At 56.1% G+C, this 18,087-nt stretch overlaps 1 protein-coding gene across 4 annotated transcripts in view; it reads left to right on the top strand.

Moving 5' to 3' along the window:
• Nucleotides 1-17,748, top strand: part of ZBTB7C (zinc finger and BTB domain containing 7C) — a 337,583-nt gene extending 319,835 nt beyond the window's left edge. For all 4 annotated transcript variants that reach the window (XM_059409616.1, XM_059409618.1, XM_059409619.1 and 1 more), the window contains 2 exons: nucleotides 4,772-5,995; nucleotides 15,172-17,748. In XM_059409616.1, coding sequence (XP_059265599.1) covers nucleotides 4,788-5,995; nucleotides 15,172-15,823 — 1,860 coding nt within the window. In that variant the 5' untranslated portion in view covers nucleotides 4,772-4,787 and the 3' untranslated portion in view covers nucleotides 15,824-17,748. The remainder of the gene's footprint in view (nucleotides 1-4,771; nucleotides 5,996-15,171) is intronic.
• The last annotated feature ends 339 nt before the right edge of the window (nucleotides 17,749-18,087 follow it).

Here is an 18,087-nt window from a genome sequence, read left to right as displayed (position 1 = left end):
ACACCATCACGTCTGCAAATCCCACTGGTGACACCATCACGTCTGCAAATCCCACTGGTGACACCATCACGTCTGCAAATCCCACTGGTTACACCATCACATCTGCAAATCCCACTGGTTACATAGGTCAGCCCTATTCACGAGGAAGTGGACCACACAAGGCCATGAGTCCTTGCTGCCAGGAGACAAGAATGACATCTTTGAGTCTGCCTTTAAGGGAGGGCCATTGTAGAGTGAGCAACATGTACAACGGTAATTTTGGTGCCACGGGGCCTCTGCCCTTGGTCTTCACCAGCTGCGCGCCGTAATGACAGTCTGATCTCGAGCAGAAACACCAAGACGCAGAAAACAAGTCCAAGGCAGAGTGAGGTCCATGGCAGGACTCCTCCGGGCATCTGAATTGAGAGCCGGAGAAAGGTTCATCTGAGTGGAGTCTGGGAGTGTGGGTGGGCTGTGACCTCCTGGAGAAGGAGGACGACGGACGTGCGGGGTCCTGGGTACTCTCCAGCCAGGAGCTCAGCACGAGCAAAGGCACGGAGGCTGAGAAGCAGGTTTTGTGTCGGGGAATTAGAGAGGGAAGAGGGTACAGGGCTAGGGTGTGGGGCACATTTGAGATCAGTGCTGTGGGCCGTCAGCTCAGAAGGTGCGATGGGAAAGCCTGACAGAGCCTCAGCTCTACCTCCTCCTCTCCCTTCCTCCCCTGTTGCCTGGCAGAGCTTTGCCAGAACCACCACCACCGGGCAGGATGGGGGGTGCTTGTACGGAGCAGGGGAGGCTCCCCAGGAGAAAGTGGGTGAGTTCCAGGGTCCCCTCTGGGGTCTCAGAGCCGCTTTGCCCCCTTGGAGGAAAGCCACAGCCTGAAGCCTGCTTGGGAAGACTTCCTGATGCTGCAGCTCCCGGGGCGGGCCAAGCCTTCGTCCTCCTGCTGGCCCTGCCTGCTTGGCCCTCCTGGGAAGGGAGGGCCAACCTCCCCTGCCGACCCAAATCCTTCACGCACCTCCTGCACAGAGGCAGCCCTGAGCAACTCTGAATGCCCGAAGTCTGGGCCCCTCGTGGGATAGCAGGGACCCTTGGCCTTCCCTTGTGGAGTGGACGTAGGAGGTAGAGCAGCTGGGGTTAAGAGCTTGGCCTGGGGAGCCGGGCTTCGGACTCAGATCCTTATGCTGTAACTTAACATCTTTGTGATTAATCCTTTTGTCCCTCCCTCTCCTCCTCTGTAAGATAGGGACGGTGATGATTAGAGGAGCTAAATGCCAGCTGTTGTGAAGATGGACAGGCCTGAGGCCAGGTGATGGTCCTGGTCCCTCATTTGGGAGCCCCACTGTGGGGGACAGGCACTTGGCCTGTGGTCGGCCTGACCCTATCCTGCCATCCAGCCCGGAGCCTCTTAGTCTGCCAGGCATTCTCAAGCCCTCTGCTTTCCCTCTAGCCCCCACCATGACAGCAGGGAAGCCTGGGGTGTCAGGGAAGGAAGGAGCCTCAGAATTCTCTCTGTGGCATGGACAATTGAGGCCTGCAGCCTGGGGTTGCCCTTCCTAGTCAGAAAGAAAGAAGGGAGTCCTACATAGGACCTCAGGGGGACCTGAGCCTCCTGGAGGGAGGTAGAAGTGGGATGGTTTTTCAGTAGACAAGAGCCAAGTTAAATGGGACCATTCAGAGCAGAACCTGGCCCCCAGACCTAGAGTGCCTTGGTGGAATTGCCCACTTTGCATTTGCTGTTCCCACAGCCTGGAACTCTGTTCCCTACATCGTCCTGTGGCTGGATCCTTCTTCCCATCCAGGCAAAGGACACCTCCTCAAGGAGGTCCTCCCTGCCCACTCTGAGTAGTCTCCCTCTCCCCACCACGCACCCACTACTATAGATAGATGATAAATAACATTGGGGTGGAAGAAGATTTATTGATTGGTTTAGGTTGTTTCCTATCATTTGATTTTTTAAATTAAACTTTTTATTTTTGACATCATTTGTTGATTCTCATGTGGTTTTAAGGATCGTCCAGATATCCCATGTCCACTTCACCCAGTTTTCTCCAATGGTAACATCTTTCAATATCATAGTATGACATCAGCCACAATCGTGACCTTGACACAGTGTAGGTACAGGACATTCCCATCGCCAGGAGGGTCCCTCGTGTTGCCCTTTTATAGCCACGCCCACCTCCCTCCTGCCCACCCCTCCCATGTTCTCCATCCCTATAATTATGCCATCTCGAGAACATTATGTAAATGGAATCATATAGGATGTAACCTACCAGTATTGGCTTTTTTCACTCTGGCTTTTCCAGGAATTGTATGCATCAGTAGCTCATTTCTTTTTGATCGCTGCCTAGTCCTCCCTGGAATGGATGCACTGCGGCTTGGTGAACCGGTCACCCATAAAAGGCGATCCAGGTGTTTTCCAGTTACTGACTACTATGCACAAAGCTGCTGAGAACATTTGCATTGAGTTTGTGTGGACCTAAGTTTTTATTTCTCTGGGATAAATGCTCAAGAGTGCTTGCTGGGTCAAATGGTAGTTACATATTTCGTTTTTTTCAGAAACCCCCAAGTTGTTTTCCAGAGAGGCTGTGCCATTTTACATGCCCACCAGCAATGGCTGAGTACGCATTTCCCCACATCCTCACCAGCATTTAGTGTTATCCCTGTTTTTATTTTAGCCATTTTGAGAGGTGTGTAGGGAGCTATCAGTTCTCTCTGGTGAATCTTGCTGTATCTTTATCACAGTTATGTCTGTAAGCGGGGTTAGAACAGGGGCTTTCTTGGTCTGCCCTCTGTGCATTCCTGGAGGTCAGGGCAGAGCCTGGCACTGGGAAAAACCCAGTGACTAGTTAGGGAATGAATGTCTTAAAGATGAGAAGGTGGGAAGGCAGCAAGGCTGTCACTCTGGGAAACCTCCTGAGCCCCTCCCACCAGTGGGATTGCTCAGGGAAGCCTTGGGCCCTTGGTGATGGGAGAGGTTGGAAGGGAGAAGGAGCACCAGCACCCTGCACTTCCCACCATGCTCCTGGTACGTCCAGATCCCATTCGCACATACTGTGTGCCCAGCACTCCTCACTCCTCCCCTTCCTCCCCTCCCACTGCATCTGCTTTCCCAGAGTAGAAACATCCAGAAGATAAATGTGTGGGGATCCTCAAAGCTCTTCCCACAGGGGCACAAGGATTTCAGGTTTTGTTTTTATTTTTTATCTTCTGTCCACGGTAATCGCCCTGGGGTATGGCCCAGGTTTTGCTAGGATTTATCATGGGCCATAAATCAAGCTTTCCCCTAAGTAGAAGGGTCCTCCTATAGGTGGTGGCATAAAAATTGAGGTGGCTTTTTGTCGGGGTTGGACCTGCTGACTTGGGCTGTGAGTCTTACTCCCTACAGGGAGGTAATTCCTGGTGTCCTCCATCCTGTACTTTTCCCTCCTGGCAACTCTCACTGGACACACTTTGTATTTTATACATAGAATGCTAAGGGATCTCCAAAGTGGCTTCTCCCTGCAGGGGATGCCTTTCCCCGAGGGTAACAGAATACAGACATGATACATTAACGATGTATTTGAATTTAATGTGGAATTTAAATGTGTATTTTATATCTGAAACAGCTCACAGATACACATAAATAGGAGGTATATTCATGTATAGGAGGTCAGTATTTAAAAGAAAAAAAGAGGTCAAGATGTGCAAAAGAAGAGAAACTTCATCAGCTAAGAGGAAGCCAGAAGGAAGGTCCAGAAGGCAAAACATGGACTATAAGACCCCAGTTTCCATGCTGAAACTGGACCACAAAATTGGTTTTAAGATTCCTAGCAGCTGTACCATTTGCTCAGGCCGCCATAAGAAAGCAGCAGAGCCCAGGGGGTTCCAACAACAGAGATCGATTTTGTTACGGTTCTGGAGGCTGGAGGTTCAAGGTCAAAGTATCTGTGGGTTTGGTTTCTTGTGAGGCCTCCTGGACTCATCTTCTCGCTGTGTCTTCGTGGGGTGGCCGCTCCGTGTGTGTCTGTGGCCTCCTGTCCTCCTACAAGGCTACCAGTCAGACCAGATGAGGGCTCGCTCATATGACCTCGCTGTAACTTTAATCACCTCCTTAAAGGCCTTACCTCCAAATACAGTCACATTCTGAGATACTGAGGGTTGAGAGTTCAACATAAACGGGGTGGGGGGAGCACCCCAGCCCAGCTCTTCACAGGAGCCAGTAGGATCAAGATGTTCGTCCATTACCTGAGTCACAGGGGGGGGGGGGGGGGGGGGGGGAAGACAGAGCATTTTCCCAGCAGGAGCCCCAAGAAGTGAGAGACCATTCCCCCCATGGTGCTTTACCCACGGATGTCATGTGGATTAAGTGGTGGACGCTGTCCCCGTAGCACGCAGAGAGGTTGGGGTTCCCGTAGTCCCTTCTGGTGCTTCTAAAGCTCCACGTCAATGAAATGAAATTCAGTGGAAAACGTGCTCGCGAGAAACTTCCACAGCCTTGGTGGCAGGGTGGATGCCCGCTGCCCAGTGAGAAGCCTAACTCTGAGGGCCTTCAGGGTCCCAGGAGAGAACCTGCATGTTGGACAGTGAAAAGCCTGGCTGGTGAGCTGGGCCCTGAACGGCAGGTGGGGTTTGGTAAAGCCGAGAAAGAGGAAGGCCGACCTCCTGGTGGAGGGGGAGAGGGCAGGGGAGGGCGGAGGTGCTGTGGCTACCACGCCCAGCAGCCAGGCCTCCCGGGGGGCCCCCCCACACTGGGGATCCCCTCCCGGGACGATGCCTCTAATCCTGGTCTCCTCTCCGTGCATCCCTGCAGGGCTCTGGCTGAGACCATGGCCAATGGCATCGACGAGCTCATCGGCATTCCCTTCCCCAACCACAGCAGTGAGGTCCTGTGCAGCCTGAACGAGCAGCGGCATGACGGCCTGCTCTGCGACGTGCTCCTGGTGGTCCAGGAGCAGGAGTACCGTACCCACCGCTCCGTCCTGGCCGCCTGCAGCAAGTACTTCAAGAAACTCTTCACGGCCGGCGCCCTCGCCAGCCAGCCGTACGTCTACGAGATCGACTTCGTCCAGCCCGAGGCCCTGGCCGCCATCCTGGACTTCGCCTACACGTCCACGCTCACCATCACCGCCGCCAACGTCAAGCACATCCTCAACGCTGCCAGGATGCTGGAGATCCAGTGCATCGTGAACGTGTGTCTGGAGATCATGGAGCCCGGCGGGGACGGCGGGGAGGAGGACGACAAGGACGACGATGACGACGACGAGGACGATGAGGACGAGGAGGAGGAAGAGGAGGAGGAGGAGGAGGAGGAGGACGAGGATGACGACACAGAGGACTTCGCCGATCAAGAAAACTTGCCTGACCCCCAGGACATCAACTGCCACCAAAGCCCTTCCAAGACGGACCATCTCACCGAGAAGGCCTATTCGGACACACCCAGGGACTTCCCCGACTCCTTCCAGGCCGGCGGCCCTGGGCATCTGGGTGTGATCCGGGACTTCTCCATCGAATCTCTGCTGAGGGAGAACCTGTACCCCAAGGCCAACATCGCCGACAGGAGACCCTCTTTATCGCCGTTCGCCCCCGACTTCTTCCCGCACCTCTGGCCGGGGGACTTCGGTGCCTTTGCCCAGCTGCCCGAGCAGCCCATGGACAGTGGGCCACTAGACCTGGTCATCAAGAACCGGAAGATCAAGGAAGAGGAGAAGGAGGAGCTGCCCCCACCCCCACCGCCCCCCTTCCCTAGCGACTTCTTCAAGGACATGTTCCCCGACCTTCCCGGGGGGCCGCTGGGCCCCATCAAGGCGGAGAGTGACTACGGTGCCTATCTCAACTTCCTGAGTGCCACCCACCTGGGGGGCCTCTTCCCGCCGTGGCCGCTGGTGGAGGAGCGCAAGCTGAAGCCCAAGGCCTCCCAGCAGTGCCCCATCTGCCACAAGGTCATCATGGGGGCCGGGAAGCTGCCGCGGCACATGAGGACCCACACCGGGGAGAAGCCATACATGTGCAGTATCTGCGAGGTCCGCTTCACCAGGTGTGTATCGCCGCCCCCAGGTCGGGGCGGGGGGGGGGGGGTCAGAGCGGGGCATGGAGGGCTGGGATGTGGAGACAGCCAGTTCCGGGGAGGCCCCGCTGGATCCGAGAGGCATGTCGAGTTTATTTGCTAGAAGGCGCGCACGCGAGGCCTTACCTGGTGCAGGGATTTCCAAACCCGTTTCAAGAGCTAGAGGATTTTCTGAAATACAGACGAGGTGGAAGGCTGAGATACAGTATAGGTGAGCGCAGAGCTGTCCGGGGGTAAGGCAGAGCGAGCCTCCTCACCCCCGCGCTGCGCTTGCTTGACCTCCCTCTCCCCTCCCCCACTGTGCACCCACGGGAGCCAGGTTGAAGCCCCCCCCCGTGGAGTGCCGCCACTTTAGTTGACTCCACGCATGCTCGGCCACGTCCTGAGCTGCTACAGAGACCGTCACCACAGCCCTGCCCTGGGACGATGGGGCGGTGCCTGCCATGGCCTTTGCTTGCAGAGGAGCGGTCCCCCTCTCCGTGGCGAGTTGGCCACCTGTAAGTGCATGGAGAGGAAAATGCCAGAGCTGGGACATGTATGACCAAAATCTGTGACCGGGAGACTGCAGAGACTCCTCCCTGTGGTCCTTTCAGTCCTCTTCTGGATCCGATCTAAAGGATCAGCCTCCTTTTATGTTCTCCCGCCGATTCTCCACGTCAGGACGAGGGTTCACTCTATGCGGTGGTAAAGTTTGAGATCTGAAATCAGTACATCACAAACCTTCCATCTGTCACGGACTCCATGCCATTCAGCAAGCGTGTGATACGTGCCTTCTCTCCACTGCAGCATTTGGGTTCAGAATTGATTGGGGGGGGGGGTGCTGTGGGCTCAGATGTGTTCCCTGCTCCGTTTTGCTCGTCCTCATATAGGAAAATAGGGTTTGTTGGTGCTGGGTGTGTCACTGGTGTGAGGCTGACCCGGGCACTGCTACAGTGGAGAAAGTTCCGGTGGGTGGTGTTGCATCAGGGCTTGGTCATTTCTGTGGCTCGGATGCAGACAGAGCCTGGGGACACCTGCCCTGTGACCGTGACTTACCAGACTAGGTCCTTGCCCCACACTGCCCCGTTCCCTGGCAAAGAACTCCCCTTGAGACCCACACATGTTCCAAGGGCGCTGCCACTACCCCATATCCTCTTGGAGATTTTTCTCTGGGAATTGCTGGGGGCTCGTTGTTTTGAGTTTCCTCGGTGGGGCCCAGCTTTGGCCTTTGAGGAGAGAGTGACCTTTTTTTTTTTTTTTTTCTTTTTTTGAGCCAAGTTGAATAATAGCAAATCAGGGGTGGTACTTTTCCGGGGAAAAAAATAAGATGAGCCTTACAAAATAATGAGACCTACTGTCTTGGGTGGTTTCATAACTCTCTTTGAAGTTTCCCGAGAAGGGTACCAGTAATCTGTTCAAGTGACAGTGGCAGGGGTGTCAGAGCTTTGCAGGCTCTTTGGTGACTAGAAGGATGATACTGATTGTTTCCAAGGTGGCTTTGGGGCCCCTGCACAGCTGCTTCTGAGACAGACACCCCAAACAGAATCTCTCCCAGATGCTTGGAGCTGACCGTGGAGGGAGAGTCTCCAGGTGCAGAGGGGCAGGGCCCCACTTACCCCAGGGGCGCCCCCATAATTTTCCCCACAGCCCTGACCTCAGGGCACTCTTATTGGCACACAGCAGCTGGGCCCAAAGTCCCTGGGACTCGCCTCCCTCACTAACGGCCCTGCCACTCAAATCACCCCCAGCACCCTGCCACCACCACCATCTTCTCCTAAATTTACCTTAGCCCCACTGACCAGGCTGGAACACCTGGATGACCAGTGACAAAAGCACGGGGATCATTTTGGGGAGATAAAATAGGCCACAATCCGCATTCGACTACCATTCACCCATCTCCAGCCTGTGGCTCCCAGCCCAGGCCCCTGGGAGTGACTTCAAAGACAAGGACACTCTTGTGTCCAGCCAGGCCCCAAGTCAGTCACAACACCCCCTCCTGCCATCCGGGGTCCATGTCCCTGATTTCTCACACCTGTTCCCTTCCCACAGGGCTGACTCCGGGACCCCTTTCCCCTGCAGGGGAGCCCCGGCTCTGTGGCTTCGGAGGAGGTGCACATCTCAGCATGCCACACAGTGAGCCTGCCTAGCACCCCAAGTCCCTTCCCTCGCTGGCCCTCCCCTCTGGGCCTTTCCCACACACACAAAGCCTTCTGCCCAAGCCATGCCAGTCTGTGGGCCCTGCCTTCCTTTGGGAAAATGTTAAACTTGGTCAGTCACTGCAGACAGACTTCTTGCCCTCCTGACACGAGAACATTCTCTGAGTAAGCCTCCTGGTTCGGGTAGGACACTGGGTTGTAGAGGAGGGCCGCATTCCAGAAGCCTCCCTCCCAGCACATTCCTGATGATCACGGAGGGGGCGTAGGGGGCGGCTATGTCTGCAGCCTCACCAGTCCTCACCAGCCCTCCCGGCCAGATCCAGGCCATGAGTCTGCCCTGCCGCCCTCCATCTGGTCCGCTCCTGCTCAGCTCAGCGACCGCCATCTGGGCCCCCTGAAGCAGCTGCGTTCCTGCCTCAGTCAGCACCTCCCCTCACCCAGCTCCCACTGGACTCTGACCCTGCTGAGAAAGATCAGAGTTGCTCTTGGGCCCCCCCCCTTCCCAGGAGCAGGGGCGCCCCAGAGTGGGGGGAGGTTGGACATTTTCCTGGCCTCCTCACACAAGGGACTCTGGGGACTTGATTGCGTGCCGAAGCCTGCCGCTGACCACCCTCCCTGTCACATTCTTTGGAATGGCCGGCTGGCTCCGTGCTTCCCTCCTGCCCCCTCCCGGAGCTGGCCCGCACGGCTTCTTCTCTGAGCCCTGGCCTCTCCCTGTAGTCAGATCCCTCACAGCCCTTCCGTGGGGACCCTCCTGGGGGCTGACTTCCTGCACCACCTCCCACAACACCTTCCCTCCCTCCCCAGATGCAGGCACTTCAGCAGCCCCTTAAAACAGCTGCTGCCTCCCTGACTCAGGATTCCCAGCCTCCCTTGCAAGGCCAAACCACTCCTAGGGACCGGGCCCCCCGGAGGCTGAGGGATCTCGAATGGGCCACCCTCGACTCCTCCTCTTAGACACGATTTTCCCTCTTTCCTTAAACACAGCTGAGCTTCCGCTCTCTGGTCGGGGCTCCTTTGCCTTCCCCTTGATGCTGACCCCACCTCCCATCACCCCAGGGGATGGTGGAGCCACCCACCCTCCTCTGGCAAAGTGGCCCTTTGGCCCAGTCTCTGAGTTATGGCCTCAGATGCCGATTCCCAGAATGTCCACGTGTCATTCCTGACAGCTCTGGCGGCAGTGGAAGGATCGGGGAGTCCTTCCCCCCATTCTGTCCCGAGAGCCCAGCCTGTAGCTCTCGTGCTGTGGCTCTCCAAGAAGAGAGGGGAAGACCTCCCCCACCACGGCATTGTCTCTTCCTTGGCGTCAGACCCTCACCTCGGAGACGGCTTCAAGCTTGATTTCAAGCAGCCCTGGGGACCGTTGTCTTTCTGCTGATTGTTCCAGATAGGAGACACCCCTGGGGCCTCAGGCAGGGCCTTGAAGGCTTCAACCAGACTCTGTTTCTTTGGCCCCACGCTGTCCCCTCTCAGCCCTGGCCACCCCACAATCACATGGAGTCCTTCTCCCTGAGTCTCGCACCCTGAGCATCACTGTCTGGCCAGCTGTGACCTCCTCAGTGTCCACCAGGCCTCCTGCCACCAGCCCATAAAGGCTGCAAAGCTTCACCTCCGACCCCTGCTGCCCGTGTGAGCCCCATGCCGGTTGGCTACACACACCCGCAGTGGTCTGCTCGCCGGACCTGCCAGGAGCCCGGCAGCTGCCTTTTTCCCGTATTTCCCTTTTAGCTCTCCCACTCCTGACAGCCCTGGGGACTTATTAAGACAATGCAATGTCATTAGCAGTGGTACCAGGAAGAGGGGTTGTCTCAGACTGTCAGGTTACCAAGAAGTGTGGGTGTGGGCGGATGGTGCTGGGAAAGCATTGTCGGGCCTGGGAGCCCTCGTGGAGGCCGGGGATGCCGGACGAGACCCCGTGGCCCTTTCCTTCTTGCGAGGGAATGAGCTCATAAAGACTGGCACAGCTTTCCCATGACGTGCCCCACTGGAAGGGGGAATGCAGATCAAGGCTTGGGTGCACGGGGCCTGAGCTGGTCCCCAGCACAGGGTCGGAGCAGGGGATGGCAGACAGGGAAGTCAGGGCGAGCCAGAGCGCACTGGAATCAGAGCCAGGGGAGCTCTGGGAACTGCTCCTGCACCTGCAGGTCAAGGGTCAGTCGGCAAAGGCTCCACGAGCGCCCCCTGCACGCTCCAGGTGGTGGACCAACTGTGCAGAATACAGAAGCGTCCGTCCGGCAGGTTCTCATCAAAGCAGATCAGGTAGCTTTGGTGCCACGGACTGAGTGAGGCTGGAAAAGCATTGCCCAGCACTCACTAAGTGATGCTGAACGGGGGTGGGGGGGGGGAGTGGTGGTGGGGAGAAGGGGCTCCTTGCCCCGAAGTGACCTAGCTCGAGGGACAGTATTCAGGTCAGGTGCTCTGAAAGGTGAGGGCCAAGGATAAGACCTGGGTGGACACGGAAAGGTTTGTAGAGGATTGCCCTTGAAGTTGACCTTGAAGGGTGGAGGTGAGAAGTTGGGAGTGGGAGACATTTCCAGCAGTGCAATTTGCCAAAGTAAACTGAGAAAGAGGTGCAGGGAGGAGGGGGGCCGGAACGAGGGTTCAGGGCTGGGGAGGAAGGAGCACGCACGCTGACCACGTGCGTGGGAGCCCAGAGATGGCGCACTGGTGTCCAAACACGAGATCTGCAGAGAAAGGGAAGGAGACAGGATTTACCAAGCATCCATTTCATAATACGGCAGGCTCTGCACTGGAAGGAGGGATAGCTAAAAGTCTGGCTCATGCCTCCCGGTGTTCAAAGACACAGAATTGACCAGTTCCCCAGAGCATTGCCTGCTGAGGGACCAGCATATATGTCTAGTGGGGGGGGGCGAGGGGGCAGTACTCTGGGGAGGGGAGCTAGCAAGTAGATGGGTGATCTTTTTTTTCCAACTTTTACAGATATAATGGACATAGAGCATAGAAGGCCAAGGTCTACGATGTCAGGATACCACACTAATGTGTGGTAGTGCACACATTAACACACCCATCCCCTCAGATGGTTACATTGTGTGTGTGTGTGTGTGTGTGTGGCAAGAACACTTCAGATCTACTCTCCTAACAACTTCCAAGTATACAACGCAGTATTGTTAACTGTAGTCACCGAGGGTTCCCCGAACTTAAAACTCAGTTAGTAACTGGAAGGGTTAGCTCGTGAGGGCCTTACAAGCCATGCCAAGGAGCCAGTTAGCACATCGGCCATCGGACAGGAGCAGCCTCGAGAGATTTTTAGTGGGACCACCAGACCTCCAGTCCCAAACGGAAGGGACGAAGAGTTCAGCTCCTGAGATTCAAGCTAGAATACTTTCTGGCTAAACTTAGGCCTCCTCCTCAAACAAACCAGATGCATGAGGAAGCAGGAGTAGAAGAACCATCATCTGCAAAGCCAACTAGTTAGAGGGAGGTTTGGTGTAAGCACACTTCCCAGATGCGAACACTCACAGAACACCAGAGGTCAAAATGGTGCAGCCCAGCCCCCCATTTTAGAGGTCAGGAAACTGAGGCCCGGGGCACCTAAGGACCTGGTCCAGTTCTTGGAGCCTGCCTGCCCCCGGGCCTGCCTCTGCCAATGGGCCTGTACATTATATCCACGTGCACAGGTCGTGACAGGGATGAGGAGGAGGTATGACCTTAGAAGGCCATTCTCTCTCTGTCCTTGCTTCCCTCATCTTGAGCATTAAGTGTTTAATTGAAATCAGTATTTTCAAGGTCCCAGCAAGTGTACTGCCAATAACATAGGTGGCCCGGCCCACTGACTCGACTGTGAATCAGAACATACTAATGCGATCCTGGTAGACCAGATGATCTCTAAATTTTTTTTTCCAGGACTAGCTTATCATGGGCTTTGCAGCTCTACTAACCCTCCCCACTGCTCCCAGGAAAGAAAAGTCACAGGGCCAGCCAGCTCCTGCTTAGGGCTGAGCTCCTCCCACGCCTGCCCCTGTCTTCTGGCCCCAGAGGCACAAAGCTGGCCACAAATGCTGACTATTCTGGTCTACACTTTCTGAGGCAGCCCTCCTGGGCCACAGGCTGGGAGTCCCTGGTTGGAAAATCAACCTTTCTCAACCTCAGAATAGCTTGCAAATAAAACCCTACCCCAGATGGCTCCCCAGGCCTCTTTGCCCCTCATGGCCTGATACGTTTGGGAAAGTCGCTTGACTTCCCTGAGCTTCAACTCGTCCTCTCAGTCAGGCAATTATTCTAACTATGTTGAATCTAACTCATTTGAACCCAGATTCTCTCATCAGTCCTAGACAATGGTAACTAATGTCTGGCCCTTGGTTCACTTCTGCACAGAGAGGTTAAGTACCTTGCTGAAGGTCACCCAGCAACTTAATGGTGGGTCCACAGCGACAGCAGGGACTCCCAGACACCCCGCGCCCCCCGCCATGGCAGCCCTGCTCCTACACCACAACTTGCCTCTGAATGAATAACAACCTTCCAGGGTCCCTGAAATGGTGTATATTCATCGGCTTATAGCAGGTGCTCAGTAAAAGGAAGCGATCGTCACCTTCTGAGCACTTCTTACACACTTCAGTTAAGTGCTGCTGAAATGTGACTTATTTTGGATGCTCTAATGAAAAGCTTGGGAGAAGCGATGGGTATTTATGTCTGAATATCTGAAGCCTTACTATTTGCACTGTCCATTACTTGAGGGTGGCCCTCCACATCAATACTATCGATTACATGTGATCAGGATTTTGAAAAATATCCAGCATATCAGTTCATGAAGAGAGTTAAATAAGGGGCTATACTTAACACCCCAGCGCTGACTCCTCACCGAACCCTCCACCAGGCCCAGGGAAAGACACAAGTCCCCTGCCCAGTGACCAGCAAGCTTCAGCACTTCCCTGAGAGCCTTGAATGTGTGGAGTTCCAGGACCTGTCCCCCCACGACTAAATCGGCACTTAGCTCTTGAGGTACAAATGGTACCGTGCACCCCACTCCTGCAGTGCTGAGGAACAAAGCCTGAATTCTAGGCTCAGCGCTGTCATTACTCCTCTGGTGACCTTGGCAAGTTCCCCTCCTGAGACCCCAGTCTGCCCTCCAGCCAAGGTGGCTGTTCAGGAGGTGCGGGGGACTAGCAGGGCGGGGCTGGGGGGTGGTGGTGGCAGTAGTTGCAACTTGTTAGGAATGCAAATCTTCTGCTCTCCCCCACCACCTCACCTCTCAGATCAGAAGCTCTGGGAGTGGGGCCCAATGCGCTGCCCATGGAGCCCTGAAGACCCTTCTTAGGCAGCCTCGAGTTTGAGACCCGCTGGCCCAGTTGCTTGCTAAGACTGCATCCCGTTCAGACCCCAAATCAATGGGATGAAATGTGGGTTGTAGATACCACAAGGGCAGCAAGCTGGCTGGGGAAGGGAACATGGGATGTCACAACAGGGGGCCACGCAGCCAGGCATGGCTGGTGGGTTGTGGCAGGAACAGGGAGTGGGGACAAGAGGATGGTCTGGTGTGTGGAGACACCTACCCACTTCACTCCCTCCTTCCTGCCCATCCTGCTTCCCACCACCATCTCCATCTCCTGGGTGCCTTCCTGGAAGCGCAGGTGGATGGGGGGGCTCGGTCCTCCCTGGTCCTCCTCCCCTCGTCCCTGCCAGTGGACCGGAGAATGTCCTTTTCTCTCCTGCCCCACCCCTGGGGAACCAGTCCAGAAACGAGAGCCAGTGAGACATCTAGTGGCCAGGAGACACCAGGAGACCAGGACCAGCTCCGGCTGTCCTGGGGTTCTACAGAGCGTGGTTTAAATCTGGCCACTTTAGGGCGGATGCCTGAGCTCCTCATCTGCTCTGACCTCAAACCCGAGCCCCAAATTACAGGCAGATGCTCCACCCGAGCCACACCTGCAGGGAGGATGTGGGAGACAGGACGAGGAGCTTGTTGGCCTGCCAGGCGTGGTTGGGGAAGGCTCCAGAAGGACCATGAGATGAGTTCTTGCAGTCCACCTGACCCCACTTCAGCCAGGCTGGAAGGTTCCATTGGCCGGCTTGTGCAGAGCTCAGGCTTTAGGAAGACAACCCTGTGAGGTCAGTTTTCTTTTCAAGATCACCAGGAGGTGTGTTGGATCTAGTCTGACACAAACCCAGATTCTTTCCATCAGCCCTGGACAGCAGGAACCGATGTCTAATGCTAAGTTCGGCTCGGTGCAGAGACGTTAAGTAACTTGCCTGCAGACATTCAGCATGTTAGTGGTGGGCCTGCAGCTGGAGCAGGGCCTCCCCAGCCCAGGGGGAGCCCCACCTTCACACATACCCTCCCTCTGAATAACAGATTTTTAAATCCTGAAAAGCTTTGCCCTAGATTAGGCTACATTCTTGTCGCACCTGGCTCTTTTGTAAACCCTGGGATTCTTGGCAGACAAAGAGGAGATCCCATGACTCAGGATAAGAAGCCACAGTGTGTGGAGACTTGAACAAGGTGTGCTCGGCTTCCCCAGACTCCCAGATTAGTGCTGAGGACAGACAGATCTCAATAGTCCCCAGGGCCATCATGCCCCCCCCCCCCTTGCTCTAGGCAAAAGCACAGGGCCAACAGGAGGGAAGACTGCCACCTGGAGACAATGGGCATGAAATTAAGGTGCAACCCAGTATCAAAGGATGTTACACCCAACAGGGACGAAAGACAGACTGCTGACCTGTGGGGAGAAGTGTCCCCAGAAGGCCCATTTCCAGTCTGAGACAGGCCTCTGCTGGAGAGGCTCCTGAAGATTCTGAGCCTAGAAGTAAAGGGAGTTGGGGGAGTTAAGGAGGCCTTTCCAGACTCCGCTCCTTCTCCGGCCCTGTAATCCCCGGGAGTAGCCACACCTGTGTGGAGTGAGGCAGGGGATGCTAGGAAGTCCCAGCACGGGCCCCCTTTCTGGATCTGGGCACCACAGCAGGGGCGGACCTTGGCAGGTTCTGGAGGAACGGGGCAGCAATGTAGGGGTGGCTCCCGCGTGGGGCGCGGGGACTGACGCCCACTCTGCGTTGCAGGCAGGACAAGCTGAAGATCCACATGCGGAAGCACACGGGGGAGCGGCCCTACCTGTGCATCCACTGCAACGCCAAGTTCGTGCACAACTACGACCTCAAGAACCACATGCGCATCCACACGGGCGTGCGGCCCTACCAGTGCGAGTTCTGCTACAAGAGCTTCACGCGCTCCGACCACCTGCACCGCCACATCAAGCGCCAGAGCTGCCGCATGGCCCGGCCCCGGCGCGGCCGCAAGCCCGCCGCCTGGAGGGCCGCCAGCCTGCTCTTCGGGCCCGGCGGCCCGGCGCCCGACAAGGCGGCCTTCGTGATGCCGCCCGCGCTGGGCGAGGTGGGCGGCCACCTGGGCGGGGCGGCCGTGTGCCTCCCGGGCCCCAGCCCCGCCAAGCACTTCCTGGCAGCGCCCAAGGGCGCGCTGAGCCTGCAGGAGCTCGAGCGGCAGTTCGAGGAGACGCAGATGAAGCTGTTCGGGCGCGCGCAGCTGGAGGCCGAGAGGGACGCGGGGGGCCTGCTGGCCTTCGCGCTGGCCGAGAACGTGGCGGCCGCGCGGCCCTACTTCCCGCTGCCTGACCCGTGGGCCACGGGCCTGGCCGGCCTCCCCGGGCTCGCAGGCCTCAACCACGTGGCCTCCATGTCGGAAGCCAACAACTAGGCTGGTCCTCCTGGACTCCCCCGCCCAGTCCCGCGGCCCTGCCCCCTCTCCCGCCAGACTCCCCTCGCGCCGCCCAGTGGGTCTGAACTTTGTCTTTGAAATCACAAAGGAAAGGAGAAAAAATATTATCAGCAACAGTGGTACTTTCCAGGCCTCCTGGGGCCTCCTGCCTCCCTTTCGAAGGTGTCTGAGGTAGACATCTCTTCCCGAAGGGCCTGGAGCCCCGGGGTCTGGCCTCCACCTGTCTCTCACTTTGGCTGTCACCCGCAAACTCACAGGGGCATGTGCCACAGAAGAGACCACACCCCGGGTACCCAGGGGCACTTTGGAGTTCTGTGGGGCTAGATGGAGGGAGGGAGCTTGGCCAGAGACAGACGGGATGGAGCAGGGCTGAGGCATACCTCAGGCCTACCCTAAGGGCTTGGGGCACATGTCCTCGCCTCCCCACAGTCCTGTGGCAGAGTGTTTATGACCGGCTCTGCTGGGTCATGTTTCTAGTCTCCGGCCATCCTGGGATCCTTATGGGAAATGCCCTGTTGGCCGGGAGGGCTCCTGGAAGCCCGGCCCATTTTTCCCCTCACTGCCCTATAACCTTGGACAGGTCAGTCCTCTCTACCCTGCTACAGAGGGGAGGCTGCTAATTTAGTTTCCCCTCTGGAACCCACCCACCCACCCACATACACACATCTACACAGCTGTCCCTTACAAAGAATTCTGGAGAAGGTGGGAGATGTGTGCTCCTGAAGTCCTACTGAAAACACCTATCCTACCGGATCTCGTTTGATCACGTTCACCCCTGTATTAGCACAGGTGAGAAATGTGGCCACACTAGGCAGGGGTGACAGAGAAGAGCTGCGGTGTGGCTTGTCCACAGGCAGCTCTGGGGAACTCCAGGTACTCCCCACCTCTCGGGGCAGGCAGGCCACTGTGTCAGGGCCCCTGGGATGGCTCTTTAAGCATTTACCCCACCTCTACACACCCCCTCCAGGGCTGTACAAAGTCTCTTGGTACTCCTGGGGCCCATACAGAAGGGATGGGGGGCCCTTGTAACACCTGGTGGCTGCCCCCCTCTACCCTGATTCCTGGAAACAGACAAAACACCTGGTTACCTGGGGTTTGGGTTTATTGTTCCTTGGGGCTTTGGGATCGCTGAAGATTGCCTTCGGCTGTATTTGTGCACCCTCCACCTCTCCCTCATCCCTCGGGAAGGAAGCTGGGGTGTTTTGCCTCCCTCCGGGGCAGAAGGCAGAGTCTTGGCTCCAGTATGGGTTTGAAGGGCTCTGGGCCTTAGGATTGCCCACATGCTCTCCCGGTTCTTGAGTTTGTAGAAAGTTCGGAGAAGGAACCAGCGCCTTCCCGTTCTTCTTTCCCATTTCCTGCCCCTGCCCCCCCTTCTCTTGCGGAGTTGGCCGGTGTTTCTCAGCAGCCCCGACAGTGGGAGTGTCATCCCTACCGATTACCCAGGGCCGGTGTCCCCAGTCCAGGAGCTGTGGGCACAAGAGACTTCGGCTCTTCCTATTGCCTTGGCTTCTTTCTGAGCAAACAGAAAAAAACAAAAACAAAAAACAAAAAGGCCAGAGAAGACCACAGACTCTGTCCCCCTCGCAGCTCCCCAGAAGAGAACCCTGACTCCGCACTCCCCCAATGCCATTCCAATCAGAGGGAACAGCTTCGGACACCCTTCTGTCTTCAGATGCCTTCCTTCTGGGCAGCCGCCTCTTAGATTCCCACCTCCATTTCTGACACTCGCTTCTGGAACCCATCCGCCAATCATCCCCATGTTCCCCCCATCAGCCAAGGGACTGGGGCTGACCCAGACTTTAGAAAACAAGGAAAAATGAACAAATTGGAATCCAGTGGTGTTGGGGCTTTTGTTTTTATTTTGTAAAGGTAATGACTTCTTATAAACTCAGTTTTTCAGACGACTTGTTACTTCTTTTTGTTTTCTCTCCGCTGCAGTTTGGAGTCGTACATTGTAAAATATCCAAAGATCTTGAGTACTGTATGATGGAGAAGAACTTGACGCAGATGGGTTGGGGGGGGCAGGGGTGCTTGCGTTTTGTTTCTTTTCTTTGTTTCTCTTTCCTTTTTTCTTTTCCTTTTATTTTTTCCTTTGGTGTTTCAATTTCCCTGTCTGTCTGTGGGAAAACTTCGGAATTTTTCCTATTTATAACTTTTTTTTTATGTGATTGCTTTATGTAAAATGACACAACAGAGTTTGCCTTAGTGATTCAAAGGACAATCTTCTATAACTTTGGTCGCAC

This window comes from Mustela nigripes, chromosome 8 (genome assembly GCF_022355385.1).
Source record: "Mustela nigripes isolate SB6536 chromosome 8, MUSNIG.SB6536, whole genome shotgun sequence".
In the NCBI taxonomy this organism is placed as follows: Eukaryota; Metazoa; Chordata; class Mammalia; order Carnivora; family Mustelidae; genus Mustela; species Mustela nigripes.
This window is presented reverse-complemented; position numbering and strand designations above follow the sequence as displayed.